We start from the raw sequence: 25,461 nt of genomic DNA, 5'->3' as shown, positions 1-25,461 counted from the left end.
CGTTGGGAGGGGCACAGAGTTGGTGGTTAATGGCTCCTTCATTTATTTGGTATCAATTTTTGTCTGACTAGGCTGTTCAGATATGCTTGAGATATATTCCATGATAAAAGTGTTATATGAATACAAAGATATTATTGTAATAAAATCTATTTTTCATAGATGTTAGTACACATGGATACAGAAAATATTAATGCACTCTATGTCTCTAAGGTTATTGCTCCTACTTTACATTGCAAACTTGGAATGTTACCTTTTGAGTTTTCTGCACAGACCTAAATCTAACTTTACACTAATTGTTCAAGTATTTCCCATAGTTGTTTACATTGGTACACACGCATGTTTAAGGAGCAGAGCATGCTGGAAACAACCACTTAGCCTAATGGACATGATAGCAGATGAGGAAAACACTATCTAATTAGTGTCACTAACTCTGTGGTTGCAGTTTAAGAAAATTAGATTCGCTCTGACATATGGAGAAGTTGGTTCATGTTGATTGGAGTAGAAATCCTAACTTGCTGTTTAATTGAGAAATCTAACTTTATTTTTCTTAGTTATGTTGCAAAACGGCCCTGATATTGCTAAACAGAATTAGAGATCTTATTTATAGTCTCAAAAGATATTTTCTGTGCCACATTGATTAGTCAGCTCAGAAAAGGAGCAATACAATTCAGATCTAATTGACAGTGATGTATGGCTGCTACAAATCTGATTAGACTATTACACCCATCAATGACCAAAAAGGAAGCAACTGGGAAAGGTTAACGTTGTAGCTGTCGCGTCACAATGTCTTCAATGTCTTCAATGTCTGCATGACATTCTATTTTCAATACCTTTACAGATTTCTTAACAGAACACTTTACAATGTGCACCCTTACATTCACCTCAGTTTCTGCTTCTTGACTTAATAAATGTCTTTAAAATTCTAAAAGCTTTTCATATCCAGAGAGAACATGCCCACTTGTGAGCAAGTGCATAACAAGAGGTCATCAGTATCAGATAGTCAAAAGAAATGCAGTGGAGAATGAATGGTGAGAATGTTGAATTCGCTACCATTGGGAATGGATCAAGCAAAGATGAAAGACGCAATTAAAAAGAAGCTCGAATAACATATGTTGTATTGAAGTGGTCTTCTGTGCGGTCTTACAGCTGCTTGGCGTGCTTGTCAGTAGAGATCTGTCCAGGGTTGGGAAAGGTTATGTTGATATATGGCACTCAGATGTAACTCTAATACCTACAGCATGTGTCAGGTTCCTGCACAGCAAGCACACTACGTGTTAATGTAATTATAAGGCTTTGCCAGAAACTGGGTGGGGACTCGTCTTCAATCCTGTCAAGGGTGGTGTGGGAACATGCACTTTCTGTCAGAAGATCCCAATACTATCAACCACAGGCAATGTCTCCTCACACCCCACTGTTGTGGCCCTGGTCAATCATTTGCTTGGGTTGCTCAAAGCCAGGGGACCAGGGAGCGTACATCGGTCAGTCATGCAGGATTATAACAGGCAGTCAGGAAAATTATATATCATCAGACAAGAAACTAATAGTACAGTGGACAGGTGCTGGTCAGTCATGTCTAAGGGTTACATGCAAAATTAGTCAGAGATCTAAGGTCTGGGAGTCCATTTATTAATCTGTGAGAGAGAGGCAATGAAGGCCTACAGGAGCGGGAAGGGAAGATCATCACTGTTAAAAGGCGTCGGGCAGTCACAGTGGGGGAAGCAAAACAATGGCATTTGTAGAGATGGGAACAAGGATGGTGACAAGGGAGAAAGACAAAATGTCTGGGGATTTGCAAAACACATTGGTGGGAATGTTAGACTACAGGCGGTGATGCATATCGGCAGTGACTATCACCAGGGGAGCGTAATGTCAGGGCTCTGGGGGGGCAGGAAGGAGAGTGGGACACACACACACGAATACACAAACACACACGAAGCATCTCACTTCAACATTATGGTTTAACCTCACATTGTAACACAGTCAAGTGTAATGAACTGTCAGTACAAACCCAAATACAGCACCATTTATTGTTTACTTAAGAGAAGGAAAGAAAAACCTGCATTTGCACAGTGAGGGGATCCCAAAATGCATTAAAACAACCAAAATTACCTTTGTAAATTACGAGTAAACAAGGAGGTTCTGTTTGGAAAGATCCCACAAAATGCAATTGAGATAAATATTCATTTGTCTCCCTACATCATAACTTATTGCTGCAAAAGGCAGTTAGAGATTGCATCAAACACTGATGGCCTGCAGGAACTGTCCTGAGATAAGGTTCAGCTATAGAATGAATGGACAACTGAAGCTCCATTAGCAAACTTGAAATTTCAGGTGGGAAAGTGAAATACAGCTGTCTCTAGGCTGGAAAATCGAGAAATTTTCAAAGTACTTACAGCTCAGATCAAGTGTGGTTGCCAGGGGGCAACTAAAATAATCTAAAATAAGGTCACAAGCAAGGTACAGTGCAAAGCTGGAATTAAAGTGATGAAGGGTAAGTTTAGAAGCCTGCACAGACAAAGTCTAATAGAAGAAGGAAATTTGCAGACTATGGAGGCTACAAAAATTGCGGGAAATCAATTATTTAAGTAGTGGTAAAGGAGGGCAGTATTTATTAAGAATACATCTAGAAAAAAACATGCAAGTAATGGGGATTATTATTTACAGTGCTAAATAGTGGAAATCATCTAGGGAAAACCCTTAAAGAATAAGATTCATTCAGTAAAGCCAGAAGAGAATAGGAATCATTATTCAACACGGGCAACAGGACTCATTCAAGTAAAGCTATTAGAGAAAGAGGAATTGTTTATTATTAAGGTTGCAATTAACAGAATTCATCAGTAGAAATCACAAAAATGAGGGAATCATTTATTTTACTCACTGAAGGTGGGATCATCCATTTTGACCATAAAAGGTGGTAAAACCATTCAGTACACATTAGGAGAATCAAAAGCCTTTCAGTCAGTGAAAATAAATAATCATATTAGAAAGACATTGCAGTAGAAATAATATTGACAACAAGGTTTAATGATAGAAATTGGTCTAACAACATAGAATTAGACATCGTCAAGAAAATAATTCTTCAGATACTGAATTGTTGCCAAATTAGATATTGAAATAGAAGTTAAATCAGTTGATACATTTTATATACAGTTGTAAATATAGCTAATGGCATTACAGCTCGTGATGGCATAAAAGAAACAACAGATGCTTTTGATAAAAGAGCAAGATTTAATATTATTTTGGCATCCAGGGTAATACATAGATAATTTTGTCAATGATATCTACAGATTAGTGGAAAATGTGACTATGTAAACGTAAATGTATAAGGAACAGAATTGTTGTTGGGATTGTTGATAACCTTTGTCATATTTGTTAAAGTCAAAAGAAGAATGACTTTAGAGAAAGACATTGAGATGGTAAATGAAGGTAAAGTATGAAAGCACAGCAGATTAGTGCTAAGAGGAGATCAACCATCTCACAAAAATTCAGGAGAATCCATTCAGTTCTTATGATATAAACTCCCAAAAGATACCCCTAAGAACCAATACAGACAGCAAGACAGATATTGTCAATACTGTCGTGCCAGGAGTCCACGTAGGCACAGTCAGTACCCACCTCCTAAAACAGACTGCTTTATACGTAACACATTGGTTTACTTTCAGAAAATGTGCTGATGTATGTCACGGTCATAGAAACACAAGAAGTAAACAGTTACCTCACAAAGAGGTCAATGAGATAAAAGAGGCTATAACAGAAGAAAACTCAAAGTATGGATCTTCAGTGAGCCAGACTTAGCATTTTGGCAAGAGAATGGCAAGTCATGCTATAACATCTCTGCAACATGAGGGGTGTCAGATAGTAGAGAACTTAAGTATGCCTCACAATCAAGAAGTGTGCTCTCGAGGATGAATGCATATTTTGTCTCGAATATTCTTCAAATGGGAGAAGAAGTAAAATTAGTTAAAGTCAAGAAAGCACAGGTCAAGAAACAGCCAGTCACAGAAAACTGGTCAAGGAACATTGGTTAAAGGAAAGCTACGATGGAACTCCCAGTCAATGGGCAAACAATAAAAAATATTATAGGGTTCCCCATAACCTAGATGGAACCTAGTAGAAGTCAGAATCCAATGATGCTAATCATGTTGGCATAAGAAAAATGATTCATACTGACAGCAGATGCTGGACTGCAGAAATGTTTTGCATTGCCATCAACACTGATGAGAGTTCAGACTGCAAGAACTTGTGAGGTTTGCAAGAAAACACAAGCAATTAGATAGCCAACGAGAAGTGCACCCTACTTGAGGTAACCAACAAAGCTTCAGCTGAAATAACTGAGTGCAACACAACTTAGTGAAAACATAGTGCTGACAAATTCAAAGTATGATATTAGATGCAGCCGACGCACATGTACAAGCAGAACATTTCTTTATCCACCGTGGAAGAATCCTCAGCACCAGTGACTGAGATCACACTGAACAAGAAGTAATCCTCAAACAATTCAACTCACATGGTGAGCCTTTTGATCGATAGATAGTAAAATCTGCTACCACATGGATGAACTGAATAGCACAGATTGATTTAAGGGGATCTATTAACACAGAAGGATGAAAGGAAAAGTTGACATGTTGATACGGTTACATGAGGTAGGGTGGGAAGAGGCTTTTATGGAGCATAAAAATGGGCACAGAACAGCTGAGTTAAGTGGCCTGCTTCTGTGCCATAAATTCAATGCAATTCTGTATAAAACTTTGAGTAAGCAACGCTGCCAACTGTGGAGGAGCAGTTCATTCATTTCATGGCCAGAGGTGACAGGATCAAAGCAAAAACACTGGGCTGTTCACTATTGCCTTTGAGGATTTTCCGTGTTTGGGAGCAAAGGCAGGTCCTGATATTAGTTCTAGTGCCTTGCTATCTGCCTGTATAATTTAACTGAAGGCAAGCAATAAGGATCCACCTCTGGAAGCAATATCCTGTCAGCAGCCTCTGCAGTAGTGATGGGCTGTGCAATAGGTGGCATCAGAAGGTTCCAATTATTTGTGACCAGGGACGCCAGGACAACTTTCAGGGGGAGCGGGGGAATGGCTGTTGCAGGCTTTGGGCAATAGAGGGCGGAGGGAAAGAGAATACACAAAGGAAACTTGTGTTCTCCTTGGCCTGCCACTGGCAGGCTGCATCCCCTGTCTATTAGGGGTGACCTATTAGGTTTCACATGCAGAGCTGGCCTGTCCCAAGTGATCTATCAATTGCAAATAACATATTCTCAGCTACTGCTGGACAGGTAGCCACATCCATTACTTAGAGTCAAGATTAGAGTGGTGCTGGAAAAGCACGGCAGGTCAGGCAGCATTCGTAGAACAGGAAAATTGACATTTCAGGCAAAAGCCCTTCATCGGGAAACATCCATTACTTACCTACTTCCAGGAAGATTCCCTGTAGGCAGGAACCTTTGCCACCAATCCAAAGGCAATCTTTCTGGATTTCCCTCCCAGTCTTATATCCATCCCTGCTAATACAGGTCTCTTAAGAATCTGTCCAATAATGCCGCCTGTATTGTTGTCATGTCGCGTTGCGGCTACACAGGACATTGGTTAGGCCAAAGTTGGAATATTGCGTGCAATTCTGGTCTCCTTACTATCGGAAAGATGTTGTGAAACTTGAAAGGGTTCATAAAAGACTTACAAAGATCTGGCCAGGGTTGGAGGATTTGAGCTATAGGAAGAGGTTGAATAGGCTAAGGCTGATTTCCCTGGAGTGTCGGAGGCTGAGGGGTGACCTTGTAGAGGTTTATAAAATCATGAGGGGCATGGATAGGATAAGTAGACAAGGTCTTTTTCCCTGGGGTGGGGGAATCCAGAACGAGAGGGCATAGGTTCAAGAGTGAGAGGGGAAAAGATATAAAAGGGACCTAAGGGGCAACGTTTTCATGCAGAGGATGGTACATGTATGGAATGAGCTGCCAGAGGAAATGTTGGAGGCTGGTACAATTGCAACATTTAAAAGACATCTGGATGGGTATATGAATAGGAAGGGTTTGGAGGGATATGGGCCAGGGGCTGGCAGGTAGGACTAGATTGGGTTGGGATATCGGGTTGGCATGAACAAGTTGGACCGAAGGGTCTGTTTCTGTGCTGTACATCTTTGACTCTATGATGCTACTAAACACCATCTATTTGGGCATGAGAAGGCTGACTGATTAGAACCCACAGTTTTGTAATGATGTGATTCTCTGCCAGCCTGCCTGGAGGTACAATGAGATATGATAAAGCTCCATGAGACTAAGTTCAAGATTCTTAACACACAGGATTCTCAATTCACTGAACACTTGATCAGTATGCTAAATAACCACACCTGGATTTATAACATATTGAGAAAACCACAGTGTGAATCTATTTAAATTCTATTTAAATCAAACTCATTAAAATAGATACTTTTTTATCTTTATATTTTACTTTATAATTCACCAAGATATTCTTAGTATGTTTTTATTGCCTAGCAATAACTTGCTGACTAGGTTGTGTTGTCACACACAAAGATGAAATGTTTAAACAAGAACAACATTAACCTAAAGCATGTTACTTAGTTCCCTGAAAAATTCCTCATGGTAAATCTTATTTAATTCAAATGGAATCTAAAAGGCAAAACACACACTAATCATTCTTGTCTTGATGCTTCATCAAGAGTTCATGATGTCCTTTGATAACAGAAGGTGATATGCATTGTATAATTATATGTTAATGAGGAAGAGTAGCAAGCCAGGAAAACAGATGAAATTGAATCGTAACATTTAAGTAAAAGTGTGAATTAGCAATATAATTGGTCTGCTGCAGTGAACTCCTCGGAATGCTTACAATCTGGATTATCCAGGAACTACTTGAATAATTAATTGAGTAAGAAAATCCACAGGGTGATATTTATGGATCCACTTGATTCTGATATACTTCACTTCAAATGATTCTCACTTTGACATAATGTTGGTACTCCCAATCCCCTGTTCTCTTCTCACAGTTTTACATCTATTTTCACATCACATGCAAAATCTGAAAACAGTTGTGACCTATTATATACACTGTGACAAGGTGACTTTGTGACACAGTAGTAATGCCTCTACCTCTGGGCGAAGAGACTTGGATACAAGATGCAGCTGCTTCAGAGGTGTGTAATAAAGCCTGTGAACAGGTTGATTAGAAAATATCTACATTGTGACCGGGAGGGCTCTTGGAGTGCAATGGTAATGTAGCTTTGAGGCAAGAGATTCAAGTCTTACCGGATGTATGTTGTGTGTTGAAACAAATTGATTAAATTTGTGAAAACTTGCCCAAATATTTGCTCAGCTTTACATCTATTTTCACATCACATGCAAAATATCAAAACAATTGTGACCTATTATATACATTGTGACAATGTGACTTTGCGACAGATGCCATTGGTTTCGCTCCAGATAATGAAGTTACATACTCGATCCAGAGACTGGAAAACAGTCTAACCCAGGTAATTTCAGTGAGTAACAGGAAGAAGTTTTCAGTTAACTTAATCTTGTCTGTTTTGATTCTCTTCTCTAGTTTTTGATTACAGGCTAATAGACACAAAAGGAGACAGGGATAAAGGATAATAGCCCTGCATTACATCTATCCCTGTCTCATTTCTTAAGTTTTAAATTGCCAGTTAACCTCATCAACTTGTATCTGGCTGCTCAAACTTGACATTAAAAGGTGGCAAGCATGTATTTAAAGTATAATGTTAGGCCCTTAACTTGTTCATGGAGACCGCAACCTGGAACATATGATTTAAAACATTCAAATTGCATAAAATGTGAGTTTAACATGCAAAATTTGAAACCATAAATTTAGCTGCCTTTGATATGATTCTGCTTCCCTTCACTTAAAAAGCCAAACTCGCCCAAAGGTGCCTCCTGGCATCATCAACTTTGCAATACACCAATTTTCCTGAGTGTTTCCGCAGTCTCTGACCAATCGCCCTTCTTGCTTTCTCCAAGATCACTTTGCTGGTGAGACCCATCACCTGTTCCGTTGAACTTTTCCACCAAAACAATTGGCCACTCAATTTCCCTTTCTACTATCCATGCCATCGCTATCACAGATGGTAAGCTATTCAGAGGGCTTCTGTGGCACAGTATAATCACAACTCCGAACAGGTTAAATAGAAAATACTAAATTCTATTCAGACTTTCCTTTTCTAAGACACATTCTCTTCAAATTATCCATTGTTGACCCCTCTGTCTTTGCAAACTACCACCCACATTTCCAATCACTTTATCTTCTTGCCCAAGCAACGTTCACCTCCCAAACTTGTGTTCATATTTTACTTAACTCCATGTCTTAATCTCCACAGCCTGCCTCTACAAGATTCTAATCAAGTTGACAAATTACATTTTTTAATGACTGTGATCATAGTGCACTATCTCTTCTCATCCTTCCCACTCTGCAGCCTTTAGTATAGTTAATTACACCATATTCCTATGAGGCCTCGCTTTCATCATCCAACTGTATGTGATTCCCAGATCATCATCCATGATGGATATTCTTCGAGCTCCTGTACCATTACCTCTGGAGTTCTGCAGCGACCTCTTCCTAACCTTGCTTCTCTTCTTCATCTATATGCCACCCCTTGCTAGTATCAGCTGAAGACTCGGGGTCAAGTTGGAGGTTACATATCGAAGCTAGATCTTTCTTGATCCAACTTTGTGTTGTCAGACTGCCTTCCCAAATTCCTGTTTCATACATTCATTATTTCCTCCAATTACACAATGGGATGCCTAAATCCACCATCATTATTTCCAGATGCATAATCTGTTGACTCACAATCCATTGATTCATCCCTGATTCAATTTCCCTCTTCAGATATCATCTCAAATTGTTACAGACCCCCCTGTTTGAAAATTCAGCATCCCTTCTTATATTAAGGCAAGTGTTTGCTTCTTTATCCCTTCCACCTTGAAAACATTGTCCACTTCCACCCATGTAATTGTCCATCCATCACTGAATGTCTTATCTATGTCTTTGTTATCTTCAGACTTGATTATTCTAAACCTTTTCCTTAACCTCCATAAGCTTAAACTCGTTCAGAGTTCAGCTATATGTACCGAATCTGGCACCAAACCCCCTTCAGGCATCATCCTGATGCTCATTGACCTGCATTCATTCTCATTTACTTGAAAACCCAAGGTAAAATTTTCACCCTCACATATTCAAACCTACTATAGTCTCACTCTCACAATCTTCAACATATGGCAAATTGACACTTTACTTCTAACATACAAGTCAGCTAGGACATTCAATTGGTGAAAAGCGACAGGGTGGAATTAAGTCACAGCAACATGGATCTTTCCCACTGGTCACACTCAGACCGACTGCTCTCCAATACCAGGAGCATCACTAAGAGTTGCCAGTAATACTCTGAAGCCTACCCAGAGGAATGATGCTGAATCTTGGGAGGCCTGGTGATTGTGATGGGCGAATGGAGATCACCAAAAGAAGTCACCATTGAAGGGTGGCAAAGGATTCACAGGCCAGGGCAGGGGAAGGGGCAGGGGTGGGTTTCAAAAACCAACCAACCAACCACTTCCCTCAGGCCCCTCAATAGGCAAAGAGTGACTGACAATGAGGGATTCCCCCTACTCCAAACGTACACTTGACTGCAGGGAACCCAAGAGTTTGTAGGATGGTCTTTGAGAGCTGCTAGAGACCATAAAGTCATAGAGATATACAGCATGGAAACAGACCCTTCGGTCCAACCCTTCCATACCACCCAGATATCCTAACCTAATCTAGTCCCATTTGTCAGCACTTGCCCATATCCCTCCAAATTCTTCCTATTCATATGCCGATTCAAATATCTTTTAAATTCTGTAATTGTACCAGCCCTCACCACTTCCTCTGGCAGCTAATTCCAGACACGCACCACCCTCTGCATGAAAAAGTTGCCTCTTACATCCCTTTTATATAGAGTCATAGAGATGTACAGCATGGAAACAGACCCTTCGGTCCAACTCGATCCATGCTGACAAGACATCCCAACCTAATCTAGTCCCACTTGTCAGTACTTGGCCCATATCCCTCCAAGCCCTTCCTATTCATGTACCCATCCAGATGCCTTTTAAATGTTGCAATTGTACCAGCCTCTACCATCTTTCCCCTCTCACTCTGAACCTATGCCCTATAGCTCTGGATTCCCCCACCCCAGGAAAAAGATCTTGTCTGTTTATCTAATCCATGCCCCTCATGATTTTACAAACCTCTATAAGGTCACCCCTCAGCTTCCGACGTTCTAGGGAAAACAGCCCCAGCCTATTCAGACTTGCCCTATAGATCAAATCCTCCAAAACTGGCAACATCCTTTTCTGAATCCTTTCACATTTCACAACATCCTTCCTATAGGAAGAAGACCAGATGCAATATTCCAGAAGTGGCCTAACCAATGTCCTGTACAGCCACAACATAACCTCCCAATTCCTATACTCAATGCTCTGACCAATAAAGAAAAGCACACCAAACACCTTCTTCACTCTCCTATCTACCTACGGCTCTACTTTCAATGAACTATGAATCTGCATTCCAAGGTCTCTTTGTTCAGCAACTCTCCCGAGAAACTTACCATTAAGTGTATAAATGTTGTTCTGATTTGCTTTTCCAAAATGCCCATCTAAATTTCCAAAAGGCCAGTCGAGGTCCTATTAAATTTCTGAATCACCAGTAACCTTGAGTATTTTTTTAAATTCAAAGTGCACTACCAGCTGTTGTGGAATTCAAATATGGTCCCCATGACATTATTTTGGTTTCTGTGTTACTAATCTAGTGACACTGTAACATCATCTTCCCTTCAACACTAAAGTTCACTGGGCTCAAGCATAATTACAAATAAGTGACTCAGTAAAAAGCTAGTTTGGCAATCCCTTCACCCACCCTTGCACGGGATTCACACTGTAGGCCCTACCAGAACTCGATTGAGGATAGTTTACCCAATTGGAGGAATTGGATTCAGGTACTCATACCCGAATCTCACAGCACCCCGTCCGCCATCACGTCCGCTGCAGCAGGCTCTGTAAAATCCATCCCGCAGTGTGAATTGTGAATCTCCAAAAGCTACTGGCCAATTTAAGATAAAATATAAACAGAAGATGCTGGAGAAACTCAATGAGCCTGATAGCATCAGGGGAGAGAGAAATAGAGTTAACGTTTTGAGTTCAATATGGCTCTTCTTCAGAACAACAAAAGAATTTTATTTTGAGATTTCAAGCCACTGTATCTCAGAAACAGAATAACAGCTTACCCTCACACAGCACATTCATTGTAGCCAAAATCATGGCACATTAATCTCTTGAACAAATAAATGTGTAACACAGCTACTTAAGTTATTTGATGAGTTGATACCTCCTTGCAAACAACATGTGGCATTACATAATTCTATCTCTGTCAGGATCTTTCAGTTCTCCACATAGATCTCCCACTGCGCACCCCATGTGCCACGGTTAGTTTTGCCACCTTAGTTACCTCCGCTGTTCTTCTCCATGTTCTCCTGAAGGCACAGTCAAACATTCATCCATGTGTCCATGCAGTAACCTCAGCACATCCCCTCCCTTTAGGTATCCTAACAGAAGGGAAGAAATTATTAACCCAAGATGAGATATAATAAATAGCATACTGTTTCACAAGCAAAAAGCAAACACAAGCAAGCAGTAAAAGCATGGTACACTTGGACTAATGGATAGGGAGATAAAGACAAGTCCTAAAGAATTAAGCATGGGGAGAAAGTGAAATCACAAATACTAAGTTCTTCCCATTACTATGGTAGTATGACACACACACACACACGAAATTAAATTGCAAATCCATCATCTGAAGGGCCATAATAAAGCTGTAGGATGCAGACTGGAATAGCAATAAAAGTAATCATGATTATGTGCTGAACATTGTTAATGAAGTAGTATGTTTGAAAGGAGGCCATAGGTATATTCACCTAGTCTCACAAATGAAGCTTTTAAGTGGATGTTTTTTCTTTCGATGATTGATGTGACTGTCTTTCTGGCTGCATATTAGCTTAATCTGATTCATTTTCCTCTCTATGCTTCTTTTCCTGCTTTGCTAAATTTCTAATGTTGCAAAACATTGCAGAACACAGCTAATATTGGAGGGTTCTTGTTGTACTGTGACAGTGTGCCTGCCTCTGAGCTAAGACGTGTAATAACATATTCAAGCAGTTTGATTCACTGTAAATACAGCTGATATTGATCATTTGTAAACCTTTGTAGAATTGGGCCCACCTAACCCCTATGGGCAATTGGACCACTATTTCAGCATTCCGGTTATTTTGGTAGTTTTTAATCATATGAGATTGCCTGTTACCCTTGATTTAGTGGTTTGTCAATGGTATTCATACTCATTGATCTTTGAACTACTCCTGGCACAATGCACAGGACAAGGTAAAGGCACTGAGACTGCTGGGAGAGTGTACTCTAATATCAATGGAATATTGATAACCTATATGCATGATGTTATTATTCACACAGTTTTCTAACTAAAACATTGTGATTCTGCACATTATGAGAAGGTAAAAACTGCTCTTCCTCTTTGCCGTGAGGAACTGGGCATAAGTTTCCCGTTTGGCAAACAAGGTTTCTCAAGCTGCTTGGAAATTTGGAAAACTGGTTTCTGCGTAATGTGGCAAATGTCACCAGAGTGGCTTGAAAGGAACTTATCATAGTGGCTTTCACAACAGCAAGAAGCGTGTTGGCCTTTGGTAGACCTCAGGCTTCAGAGATGGCATTATACCACTATGCCCTCAACTCACAAAGTGGAACTAGAAAGGGGTAAGTTTCCTCAGGCATGACCAGTAGATACATGTGAATATGGAAAGCCACATTGGGGCTAATTCGAAATGTGGGTTTGGTACTTGTGGCAACAGCACGCTTGCTCCTCTGCCTGAATTTTCCTTCCTCCTCCAAGACCACAAGAGCTATTACCATACAGCACTGAATGCCAAAGTTGAGCAATATAGTTAGGAAGTAGACTTGCAACAGTGGTTTAAAGATATTGCAAAAAGCACTCCGATATTAAAAAATAATTATTTTTAATTCACTTAAGGGATGAGGGCATCGCAGGCTAGGTCAGCATTTATTGTCCATCCCTTATTGTTGTGGGTCTGGAGCCAGAGGTAGACCAGACCAGGTAAAGATGGCAGTTTCCTTCCTTAAAGAACAATATCAAATAGAAGACACTGTAGAAGCCACTGCTTTGAAAATCAAATAAAGCAGCAATATCCTCCTTCAAAAACCTTACTGGCCACAGTTTGAAGAATCAAAGTTCATCAGCAGCAACAGAGCACAGAGTGAATAGCTCAGAAAATGTTGGGTATTCCATGCAAAATCAATTAAACTTAATTTGCATTGTATATATGGGATAAATAATAGGGTCTGCATTACGTCTTCGCATACTTTGGAAAGCAATTCTAAAATTGTGGAACTTAAGAACAATAACGCTAGTGTTCAGGTTTCTCTATCCAATACTGCGATAAATGGTAATTGCAAACATATGTGGAAATACTCGACAGATACCTCAAGGAATCTGCCTGCTATATTTCACAAATAAACTTGCCTCTTTGGTGTTTGAATATAAAAGGTATATAAACAAAGCCAAGAATGTCAAGGTAGAAACTTTGCTCTACTAAAATGGAGATTCAATTTCTGGCAGCACATCATGGAAAAGTCAAGAAGGTGGTATGAAATGAACCCTGGTATATCAACATTTAAGGTTAAATCTACACAAACATATTGGATTACACTTCCTTAGTTTATCTATATATTGGCTACTGCTTACAATATTTAGAGGAGGCCGCATTTGTGATTGTACTCATGATGTTTGGTCTCATTGAATTTACTCAATAACACTGAGCTGAATTTTCTTTTTTAAAGCTATGTCAAAGTTGCATCAGGTTTTTTGGAGGGATTCTCACAGCAAGGCCAAACAGGATTTCTCACCACATCTTACAAACTCGTCTCATTAGCCACTACCCTGTCCCTATAGTGCCCTCATCGATCACCATCTTACCATGCACTGTTTCCAGAACAACTGGCCACTCAATGGATATCTGCTGAAAAATAGGCATTCCTTGTACCCATGCCACCTTTAAAAGCTGAGTGTACACCATCAGTGGGGGTCAAGCCACCAATCTATTCCAGCCTGGTTTGAGGTTTCAATGGGCAGCAGTGCAATCTCAGTCACCTGGAGAAATGCACAGCAATCTAAGTAGAAGGCCATTGACCTTCCCACTCTGCCTGCATAAGTGACACCACATTCTCTCTGCTACTTCACACTCACTCCACCTCCCACCAAAGCTCGCATTCTACCACTCTCACTATTGCCCGTATCTTCCTACCCCAACTCCTGACACTGCCAACCCAGGATACACTCTGTGCTGCCTATTCACTCGCTCACCCACCTGCATCAAAAGTAAAAGCTGTATCATCCACTTACATCTTCCTTAATACCTGATTCTCGCCCTCTTTCTCATTCCAGAGGGAAAACAGCCCCCAATAGGGCAGAAAGACTGAAGATGAATGGGGTGGGCTGCCCAACATTTAAATCCTCACCTCTTATGCAGACAGCATCCTGACTCCGACTGACCTAAATGGCTGACTGACCGTGTCCAAACCTCCAGTCAGATATTGGGAACTTCCCTTGACTTACTGTGCCATGGCCACAAGCAATTGTTATCCTGCTTGACTTGGGTGAGGCCTGCTGACAACCATGTGGGCGGCACGGTGGCACAGTGGTTAGCACTGCTGCCTCACAGCGCCAGAGACCCGGGTTCAATTCCCGACTCAGGCGACTGACTGTGTGGAGTTTGCACGTTCTCCCCGTGTCTGCGTGGGTTTCCTCCGGGTGCTCCGGTTTCCTCCCACAGTCCAAAGATGTGCAGGTCAGGTGAATTGGCCATGCTAAATTGCCCGTAGTGTTAGGTAAGGGGTACATGTAGAGGTATGAGTGGGTTGCGCTTCGGCGGGGCGGTGTGGACTTGTTGGGCCGAAGGGTCTGTTTCCACACTGTAAGTAATCTAATCTAATCTAATCATGACAAACTTCCGTGGCTTTGTGTCTACTCTAAACTGTAAGACAAGGGAGGAGTAATATGAACCAGGAATCCCTTGGTTAGACGGCAAAGCACCAAAAGAAAAGACCTGGAAAGATAATGCAAGACAGGGATGCTGTGAGCATCCAGGAAGGCTCAGGTGAGTGAATGTCCTGACTGCAAGCAAACAACCTGAAGATATGGTCGGATCCAATCCATGGTCTGAGTGCATGTCCCTGAGTGCATAGTGTCCTCACTGCAGCATTACAGTAATATATGTCAGTGCAGACTTTGGTACAGCATTGAAATGTAGAAGGTTCCTGTAGGTGGACTGGAGATTTGCCATGACAGCTAATAGAGGCTGGCATGTGTCAAATTGCCAGTGTGGATGTGGCTGGTACCCGTGGATTTTTCCCTAAGAGTATGGTGCCTGGAATCCAACAAGGACAGCCTTCAAAGCAAGCATTGAGCTGAAATCATCAGGTACCCCCAATCTAACTTTCATACTGGGAATTCTCAAAGTCTCGATGGTTTGGTATGTTTCATACGTTAGGAGGCTAAGTGTAAACGAGACAAGTTATGGCATTAATAAGGCATTTTAGAAGCCATAATACTCCTTAATTGTGACCCTCTGCTTCCTAGCAAGAAACTCAACTCACTGCTCAGCAAAAGCCAGATGCTGCCAAGGTTAAGATGAGCCTCACCAGACCTCTCACTGGATTCTGTCTCATTTATAGCTCAAGGCATTCAGACATCTGCAGGATTCTAGGAGTAAGCGAGGACTGCAGATGCTGGAGATCAGAGTCAAAGGGTGTGGCACTGGAAAAGCACAGCCAATCAGGCATCATCGAAGGAGCAGGAGAGTCGATGTTTCGAGCATAAGCCTTTCATCAGGAATGAGGCTTGTGGGCCTAGGGGGCTGAGAGATAAATGGGAGGGGGTAGGGCTGGGGGGAAGGTAGTTGGGAATGCGATAGGTAGATGAAGTTGGGGATGAAGGTGATAGGTCAGAGAGGAGAGTGGAGTAGATAGGTGGGAAGGAAGATGGACAGGTAGGACCATTCTAGAGGGTGGTGCCAAGTTGGAAGGTTGGGACTGGGATAAGGAGGGAGGAGGGGAAATGGGGAAACTGGTGAAATCCACATTGATCCCTCATGATTGGAGTGTCCCAAGGCGGAAGATGAGGCGTTCTTCCTCCAGGTGTCGGGTGGTTAAGGTTTGGCGATGGAGGAGGCCCAGGACCTACATGTCCTTGGCAGAGTGGGAGGGGGAGTTGAAATGTTCAGCCACAGGGCGGTGGGGTTGGTTAGTGCAGGTGTCCCAGTGAAACGATCTCTGAAACGATCTGCAAGTTGGCGTCCTGTCTCCCCAGTGTACAGTAGACCACATCAGGTGCAACGGATATAGTAGATGACATGTATGGAAGTACAGATAAATCTCTGTCGAATACAGATCCTTTAGGGCCTTGGACGGAGGTAAGGGGGGAGGTGCGGGTGCAGGTTTTGCACTTCTTGCAGTGGCAGGGGAAGATGCCAGGAGAGGAGGGTGGGTTTGGAGGGGGTGTGTGTGGACCTGACAAAGGAGTCGAAGAGGGAATGGCTGCTGCGAAATACAGATAGCGGTGGGGAGGGAGGTATATCTCTGGTGGTGGGGTCTGTTTGTTGGTGGCAGAAATGGCGGAGGATGTTGCAACATATCCAGAGGTTGGTGGGATGGAAGGTGAGGACCAGAGCGGTTCTGTCCTTGTTGCGATCGGACGGGTGGGGTTCAAGGGAAGTAGAGGAGATGCCCTGGAGGGCATCGTTGACCATGTGGGAGAGGAAATTGTGGTCAGTGATGAAGGAAGCCATCTGGGATGTTCTGTGGTGGAATTGGTCCTCCTGCGGGCAGATGCAATGGAGGTGGAGGAATTGGGAATAAGGGATAGCATTTTTGCAGGAGGCAAGGTGGGAGGAGGTGTCATCTAGGAAGCTGTGGTAGTCAAGGGTTTGTAGTGAATGTCCATGTTTAGTCGGCCACTGGAAATGGAGATGGAAAGTTCCAGCACGGGGAAGGAGATGTCTGAGATGGTCCAGGTGAACTTGAGGTCAGGGTGGAAGATGTTCGTGAAGTTCAACTTCCTCGTGGGAGTACAAGGTAGCATCACTATAGTCATCAATGTCGCGGAGGGAAAAGTGAGTGATGGTGCTAGCATAGCTGCAGAAGTTGGACTGGTCCATGTGGGTGCCATGGCTACGCCTTTGGTTTAGAGGAAGTGGGAGGATTGGAAGGAGAAGGTGTTGAGGGTGAGGACCAGTTCAGCCAGGTGGATGAGGGTGTCGGGTGGAAGGGTACTGTTGGCTTGATGTGAGAGGAAGAAACGGAGGGCTTGGAGACCTTCGTCATGGTGAATAGATGTATACAGGGACTCGATGTCCAAGGTGAAGATAAGGTATTTGGAGCCAGGGAAATGAAAATCTTGGAGGAGGTGAAGGGTGTGGGTGGTGTCTCGAATGTAGGTGAAGGGCTCGTGGACTAAGGGGGACAGGAAGGTGTCAAGATATGCATAAATGAGTTCAGTGGGACAGGAGCAGGCTGAGACAATAGGTTGACCGAGGCAGTTAGGTTGTGAATTTTGGGTAGGAGGAAGAATCAGGCAGTACACGGTTCCCAGACTATGACATTGGAGGCTGTAGATGGGAGATCCCCAGAGATGAGGTTATGGATGGTCTGGGAGATAATGGTTTGGTGTTGAGAGGTGAGGTCATGGTCGAGGGGGCAGTAGGAGGAGGTATCTGCAAGTTGGCACCTGGCTTCAGCCATATACAGATCAATGTGGCAACCTACCGTGGTGCCTCCCCTGTCTGCTAGTTTGATGGTGATACTGGGGGTGGGGCAGAAGGAGTGGAGGGTTGCATGTTGCGAGGGTGAGAGGTTAGAGTGGGTGATGGGGTGAACAGTTTGAGGTGGTCAATGTCACAGCAGCAGTTGGAAATGAAGAGATTGAGGGCAGGTTACAGGCCAGCACAGGGTGTCCAGGTGGATGGGGTGTGTTGGAGGCGTGGGAAGGAGTCCTTGGAGGGTGGGCGGGGGTCTTGATGGAAAAAGTAAGCCTGGAGACTGAGGTGGCGGAAGAAATGTTCAATGTCGCAATGCGTGTCGAACTCATGGATCTGGGAGCGTAGAGGGATGAAGGTGAGGCCTTTACTGAGGACTGACTGTTCATCCTTAGTGAGGGGGAGATCTTGGGGGGGGATGGTAAAAACACAGCAGGGCTGGGAGCTAGGACTGCACACTATAATTTCAGATCTGACAGTAAACTGGGGCATTTTCAGCTGAGAGTTCACCAACAGTTCACTATCAGACCACATTTAAATTAAGCCCTTGACTCACAATATAGCTGCATGAATGTGCTGTCGGACATGGGACTATCTCGCCTTCTGTTTAAGTTCCTCCCCATAGTTTCCTGAAGCAGATGAGTGCCTGAATGTTGTTACATTTCCTTGTGGTGAAGAACAATTTGGGGGATCACAGCTTAGAGCTGACACCACGCACCTTTGAATACTCAGTTGAGTTATAAAGATGTACGCAGTGAGTGGAATTGGTCTCTTGCTAGAATGGTTACATTGTGTGAGGCAAAGCTTGAAAAGGAGAATTAAAGTAGCAGAAGATTTAAAAGGATCACAAGATGGGTAACAAAAAAGGATTAATGTAGAAATTAGCTCTTTGAAATGAGTGAAGTTATTTACTCCTACGATGTGCATGCAAAGTGCTTTGACAAAGTACAAAGCTAATAGCAAAACTGCAGCAGTATTACTGCAGGGGTGCTCAAACAATCTTACCTTGTGCTACTTCACTTCCAGAGCAAATTGGAGCAACACTCCAGAGAGTTTGTTGGAATGCGGCATCAACATGTAAACTGCTACAGCCATATGACAAATGCTGCAAAAGAACAAAATCAGTTCAGCACCAGCTGATGACTGCCTGGTCACACTTAAATACATTTTAACAGAATACTGAGGTTTTATAACAGCTTTTACACTATTCAACAGTGTAAATATTACAGGATTCAAATCTGCTTCCAGATCTTATTGTTACCATGCAGTGAATAAGCATTTGAATAAGATAAATACAATCATTTGTGCAGCAACCATAGCAGTTACCATAGATTCCCTACAGTGTGGAAACAGGCCATTTGGCCCAACAAGTCCACACCAACCCCCCCAAAGAGTAAGATAGTTTAACTTGTTTATTTAGTCAATGCCTTCTTCATTTTGTCTGAACAGAAGTGGGATTCGGGTTCCATACAGCCTCACATGCATTCGAGCTCCATAAGAAAGTAAATATGACTGCATTGTTAGAAGTAATAAAGAACAGGTTACACTGTGATAGAGCCAGATAATGCATTAAAAATGGGATCAATGCTGACTAAGAATCCCAGGGTTACTCAGTAGGAAGGAATAACATGTTCATTGTTTTCGCATTTAGCTAGCAGACTGAAATCTAGCTTCTATTAAAATAAAATGAAAATGGAACCTATCACTCTCCACTGTGTACAGTATCCTGGCCATGATTACAAATTAACTGCCCAAAGCATTTCAGCAGCTTTGGTCCTATGTTTGTTAATCCCCTCCTGCCTCTGCAAATCCCTATTCACTCCTTCTCCAGTCAACTAGTGTTTTTAAATGTATCAGTCACTCTTGGGATCCTCACATCAATGGCCATTCTTCAAGTGCAGAAGTGGGTACTGTACACGCTGGAGATTACAGTCAAGATTAGAGTGGTGCTGGAAAAGCACAGCAGGAAAATCGACGTTTCGGGAAAAAGCCCTTCATCAGGAATCCTTCAAGTGCAGGCTGCCCTATATAAGTCACTTCAAAGGCAAGCCTCAAAGTCTTTACCTAATACCACATATATTGACAGCTGGCAAGACCCACTGGATATTAACAGGAGTAGAAATACTAAATAATTTTTCCATCTTTAACCTGGAGTTTCTGAGGCCTTATGTATCACTGGCCCACAATGATCAACTAACAGTGCAGAACGATAATATAGCTTAGTTAATCATGAGCTTAACTACCAGTGCCATTGGAAGCACAGTTTTTTTCAAAGTTTCGAAGTACCGTACAGTTTGTAAATACATCAAAATTCCTACATGTCCAGGTAGAGACTTAAAATAAAGTGAACAATGCAAATGGTTTGCTTTCAGAAATGAAGGGAAATGTGTGAGCTTTATCGTGTTGATGAAGTAATACACATATTATATTAGCAGAAAATAAATCAGAGAATGCTTGGTTACAATAATTCTGACAGGAAATTTGCAAAATACTACTCACCAGGTATCGTTCTGAGGAAATGCTGACTAAGATAAGATCATCTCCTACCCGTACTTTTTCCCCTTCCGAACGTTGTTTAGAGGCTGGGTGTATAGTCCACCAGCAAGCCTCCCCTGTACAAAGAACAAATCTGAAGTAGTCTGAAATAGTTTCTGTATCTTTATAAAGTACTGTGTCTATTTATCACATAAATATTGCCAGTATAACTGTAAATTTATAGAAATACATATAAAATGAATTTTAGACTAAAATAATGTTAACTTGCCATTTTTGCTAACTAACTAGACTCTTGAAGCAAATACAACTGCCTCTTAATGCAATAAGCTAATTCCTATTCCTATTTCAGATCCAATTTTTATTCCTTGCAAATATACAGTGTATGCCGCTTTATTTTTAAAAAGACTCCAAAAGTTTAAACTACTCTACAACCTTTATTTTTGGGGTTTTTTTCATTGAACAGTCTATTATAAAATGGGTGACTATCATCTTATGACTACATCCAATCCAGTAGCTGAATGGTGTGCGAAGCTATTGAATTTCCAGAGCTGATTTAGGATAAAGTCTGTATGGTACCCAATTTTTTTATTGATCCCTGCTCATTTTGCTTCCATTTCTCTTAGCACCTTTCTTATTTAATTAATGGTTCACAATTATCACATCTATCTATCATGGATATATAAATATTTGCTGTGTTACCCAAGTAAGCCATTCTGAAATAAAAACGGTGAATTCTTGAACCTGACACATGAAAGAGATGAAAACAACGGAAAAGATAACACATCCCTCACAACATACCTGTTGTATCTTCTTGTAATCCAACATCAAAGGCTAGTTTGTCTGTTGAGGATCGAGAGGTGGACAAACAACAGAGATACTTGGAAAGAAAATGCAGGACAACAGCAGGTTAAAATCTCAGACTGGTGATAATCTAACTGAGAAAACAGTAGTAAACAGATGATCGCTTCAAAGGAATTTAAAGTCCATTTAAGTTGGTTATTGCAAATTAAGTTTTGGCAAACAAGCTTTAGTTTTCCGCGTTCAGTAAACCAAAACATTTAATGAGGTTTGAAATGAATTCTTATTACATTGCTGGTCAACATATGAATATTGACTGCTACAATGAATGCCAATGGATATATCAAGTAGTCAAGGTTTCATCACATTAGTGCATTAGAGCATCCTGACCAGGCAATGCCCTGCAAATGGGCTCAACAAAGTTACTTAGCTACATTTTGTAAGAATGGAAAAATTAGATCACCATAATAGGATCTTTGATGTGAATGAGGTAAATAAAAACAGTAAATGAGTCATTCTTACCATTCCACTATAGGAGTGCCTGAGCAACACTGCATGTCCATACAAGAGGGTCCGATGGCCTCCACCTTGAGCTGTCTGTTAGTAAATGATGATAATGTTCAGGATAGTGAATCAAATAAAGCACAATACTTCTCTGTTGCAGCAATTGACAATTCAACTGACTGTCTTTTCTGCAGTTAACAAAACAAACGTATTTCTGAAACATGGTGCTAAATCTGCCAGTGTACAAATCAATGGATATCACACAGCAACTGTGCGGTGCTGCGGTCAGAATTTAACATGAATACTATGTTCACTTTGGTCATCTAAACGTGGGAGAGAATTGGGCACTGGCACCAGTACAGAGGAGCAATAAGGTTGACCTTAATGTTAAATCCTAAAGTGCTGTCATCTGTTGAGCCTCAATGTACATTAATGAAGTACAGTATCTAATTTATTAATTCTTTGGATAAGGGCATCATTGACAAGGCCAGCATTTATCACCATCCCTTGTTGCCACACCTAAGAGGCTTCTCAGGCAATTTCAGAGCACAAACAAAAGTCAACCACACTAGTGTGCCATTGTAGTCACTCTGAGGCAGAAGCAGGTGAATAGATTTTCTTCCCTGAAAACTGGAGATCCACTTGGATGTTTATGCTGATAATGCCAAGTTTTATTTCTCAGTCAATTAAAACTTTCAGTCATTGTGGGATTTGAACTCCCATTTCTAGCCTATAAGAAAAATATCTTACCCTTAATAACACTACACATCCCATAATAAGCTATTAAACACACAAAAAGATAAATTGGTTATGTATTTGTTAGTAATGGTTCTGTAGAAGATTGGTTAATGTAGAAGATTGGCATTAAGTTGCATCCAATCTGATGATGTCATAAGGCCTTGGGAAGGATAAGGCAGAACATCTTAGCATCTTGCAAGGTGAAGATCTATATCCTCAGGTCTCTCAACAGTCTTCATAACAATGTCTATCTTGTGAATGATAGCTATAATGCAATAAGTTACATCCAGACAAAATTGAATGTTCTTTCCACAGTTAGTCTACATGACCAGGCTAGAGAATAGAATTGTTGGGAATGATGAATTGTTGGAATTGATGAATTAAAATTAGACATGCCTTTTTTTTCTTAAGTTTTTCTGTAATCTTTTGCTGACAAAACATCTGAGTTCTGAGATGAAGGAAAAGGGAAAGCATTACCACAAAACAAATGTAACCAAAGCTCCATAATATTTTTTCACATGGCCAGTGCAAATGGAAGTTTGCTTTTCTAATTAGGCAGGATTACATAGGTATGTAGCAGGTTAGTGCAATAAAACGTAGATATTTAGAATAGAATTGAATTTAATTCAAAATGATAACAGAGAGGCAAAAAAAAAGGCTCTATTTTGTATGGTACTTAATCAAATATAAAGAAATCTAACTTTCCTGCAGTTCTGCTCATGGTTCTTAGAAGCTTCCATTATTTCTAATCAATGTGATTTCTAATGTGATTCTTAAATAACAAACTCTCACAATTCTGTACATGGTCCTGCATTCACACAGCAGAGGTTCCAATATTTTGTGGTGCTGTAGGACTCCTCATGACTCTTTCTCTTCTATCATACTGTTATGTTAAAATAGGTATTTGAGAGTATGGAACAGTCCATCCAGTTGGGTTTCTCCAAAGAATAACAAATACAATCAGGTATTAAACAATCATCAGAGAAACAAATCAATTCCTGCGCACACAGGACTTCATTGCAGCTTGAAAACTGCAAGTAAAAGGCCAATTACCAGGTCTGGAGGAATTGATTAAAAGATACACCAAGTTTTCTGGGTCAGATGAAGCATAAAACAATCAAAAATAAAGCATGCAAGCAGACTGGCGTAAGGAAGACCTTTCAGGACAAGTCGATTCCCACATGCAGAAATAAAACAAAATAGATTTTGTATCTTCTGACACCATAGCAATCCCTATATCAATAAAACTCCCTATCACAAGTACAATACTTGTGAATTCACCATGAAACGTATCAAAAGATTTTTCAAAAGTGGGAGGTGGCTTCTTAGGCAATATCTTGTCCTTGACAGGCAGTGTTACAACAGGGAAGTCAAACTTGATTCAGTATTTTGCAGTGAACATGAAATAGTGAGAAATAAAAGTCACGGATCATGGCAACACTTAAACCCTCCATCAGAAATAGAATTGGATGTACCAGAATGGAGAACCTCATGAGATAATTAAGTGAATCCATGGGATTTCCAAGTAACTGATCTTTGAAAATGCACAACTGAAGGTTTTCTCAAGTGTTATTGGCAACATACATGCTTCCCTATTCTTCATGGGTCAGAACTAGAACATTGACAGTGGCATCATCAAAACTTCAGGACAACAATTACACTCTGCCATCAATTTTTTCCTAATTTCCAAAACCACAAAAATACAACATACTACATACTTTGAGCAAAAGTGTTGTCACACAATGTAATGCAGCCTAAATATTATATAGGCACCAAAGACGGCTTTTGAGGTTTACCCAATTCTGATCCATGTCTGTCAGCATGTTTTATTTCACTGCTTTTCTGTTGCATTGATGATCCTATGAGAGGGAGTCACAAGAGTCACCTTACCACCCAACAGTCATTTTGTCTCTTATCTCTACTGTTGCAATCAAGTTGGGATGATGGACTGTGTGACATAAGGAAACACCATGGTAGCTCCTGGAACATTGAGAATTCATGTGCAAGTAAACTGTGCCGATCATAGCGACTCATCTTCCGCCTAGGAACCCTCCAGCCACAGGGGATGAATGCGGATTTCTCCAGCTTCCTCATTTCCCCTCCCCATCTTTTCTCAGTCCCAGCCCTCAGACTCAGCACAGCCTTCTTGACCTGCAATCTTCTCCTTCTCCTTTGATGCTGCCTGACCTGCTGCGCTTTTCCAGCAACACATTTTTAAGCTCTATGCCTATCATTGGAAACTAACTGCATACATATTGAATTGCAGACTCCGTGGTACATATAAACATGAAGATTAACATTTAGAGGTCAACAATCAGTAAGTCCAGGGAAACTCACCTCCCTCAGCCCTGGAAGTCACAACCGAATTTTGTACTATCCAGGCAATTAGTTACCTGAAATCAAGGCTACATATGGGATATCCCATCTTCAAATTAGAACGTGCCAATCAGGCCCGGGCCCAGTAGTCTGCATAGAGGCCTGGAATAAACAGCATTTAGGGCCTGGCATCAGTGAACCTAAGGCAGAACTAATATGTTAGTGGAGATGGGGTCTTCCAGCAGCAGTAGCCCTTGCAAAAGTGGGAGTCTATTGTATGACAAAGAATGCCTGATCATGAGAAACCCCATCTCTGAGCTCGTCGGGAGCCCAGAAAGTTTTATTGGGTGCACTCTGCAGATGGCAACAGGACCAATCTTGGAAGAGATGCTTAAGAGTCCATTAATTGGCATCCCAGGAATTCCACCAATTTTATCACCCATCCTCCCATGCCCAAGCTTGTGTTAAGGGCATACAATTCTCACTCATGAGTGCAATGCTGCAGTGGGTGCAATCAGTAGCCCTGGAAAATCTAGTAAATCAAAAGGTTTGAAGACCTTGGAGGCAGATGTTCGCAGGTAAAGGGATGGCTGGAAAAGCCTTCAGAAATGAGATAACAAGAATCCAGAGAATGTATATTCCTGTCAGGGTGAAAGGGAAGGCTGGTAGGTATAGGGAATGCTGGGTGACTAAAGAAATTGAGGGTTTGGTTAA

General features: G+C 41.4%; 1 protein-coding gene across 1 annotated transcript in view; it reads right to left on the bottom strand.

Moving 5' to 3' along the window:
- ryr2a (ryanodine receptor 2a (cardiac)) overlaps positions 1 to 25,461 on the bottom strand; it is a 749,067-nt gene that overhangs the window by 430,100 nt on the left and 293,506 nt on the right. The window contains exons 4-8 of the mRNA XM_043695572.1: positions 21,712 to 21,788; positions 21,190 to 21,268; positions 20,395 to 20,507; positions 18,901 to 19,000; positions 11,508 to 11,604 (exon numbers count right to left, since the gene is read on the bottom strand). Coding sequence (XP_043551507.1) covers positions 11,508 to 11,604; positions 18,901 to 19,000; positions 20,395 to 20,507; positions 21,190 to 21,268; positions 21,712 to 21,788 — 466 coding nt within the window. The remainder of the gene's footprint in view (positions 1 to 11,507; positions 11,605 to 18,900; positions 19,001 to 20,394; positions 20,508 to 21,189; positions 21,269 to 21,711; positions 21,789 to 25,461) is intronic.

The sequence above is a fragment of the Chiloscyllium plagiosum genome, chromosome 9 (assembly GCF_004010195.1).
Source record: "Chiloscyllium plagiosum isolate BGI_BamShark_2017 chromosome 9, ASM401019v2, whole genome shotgun sequence".
In the NCBI taxonomy this organism is placed as follows: Eukaryota; Metazoa; Chordata; class Chondrichthyes; order Orectolobiformes; family Hemiscylliidae; genus Chiloscyllium; species Chiloscyllium plagiosum.
Note: the sequence above shows the minus strand (reverse complement) of the source record. Positions and strands in the feature narration are given on the sequence as shown.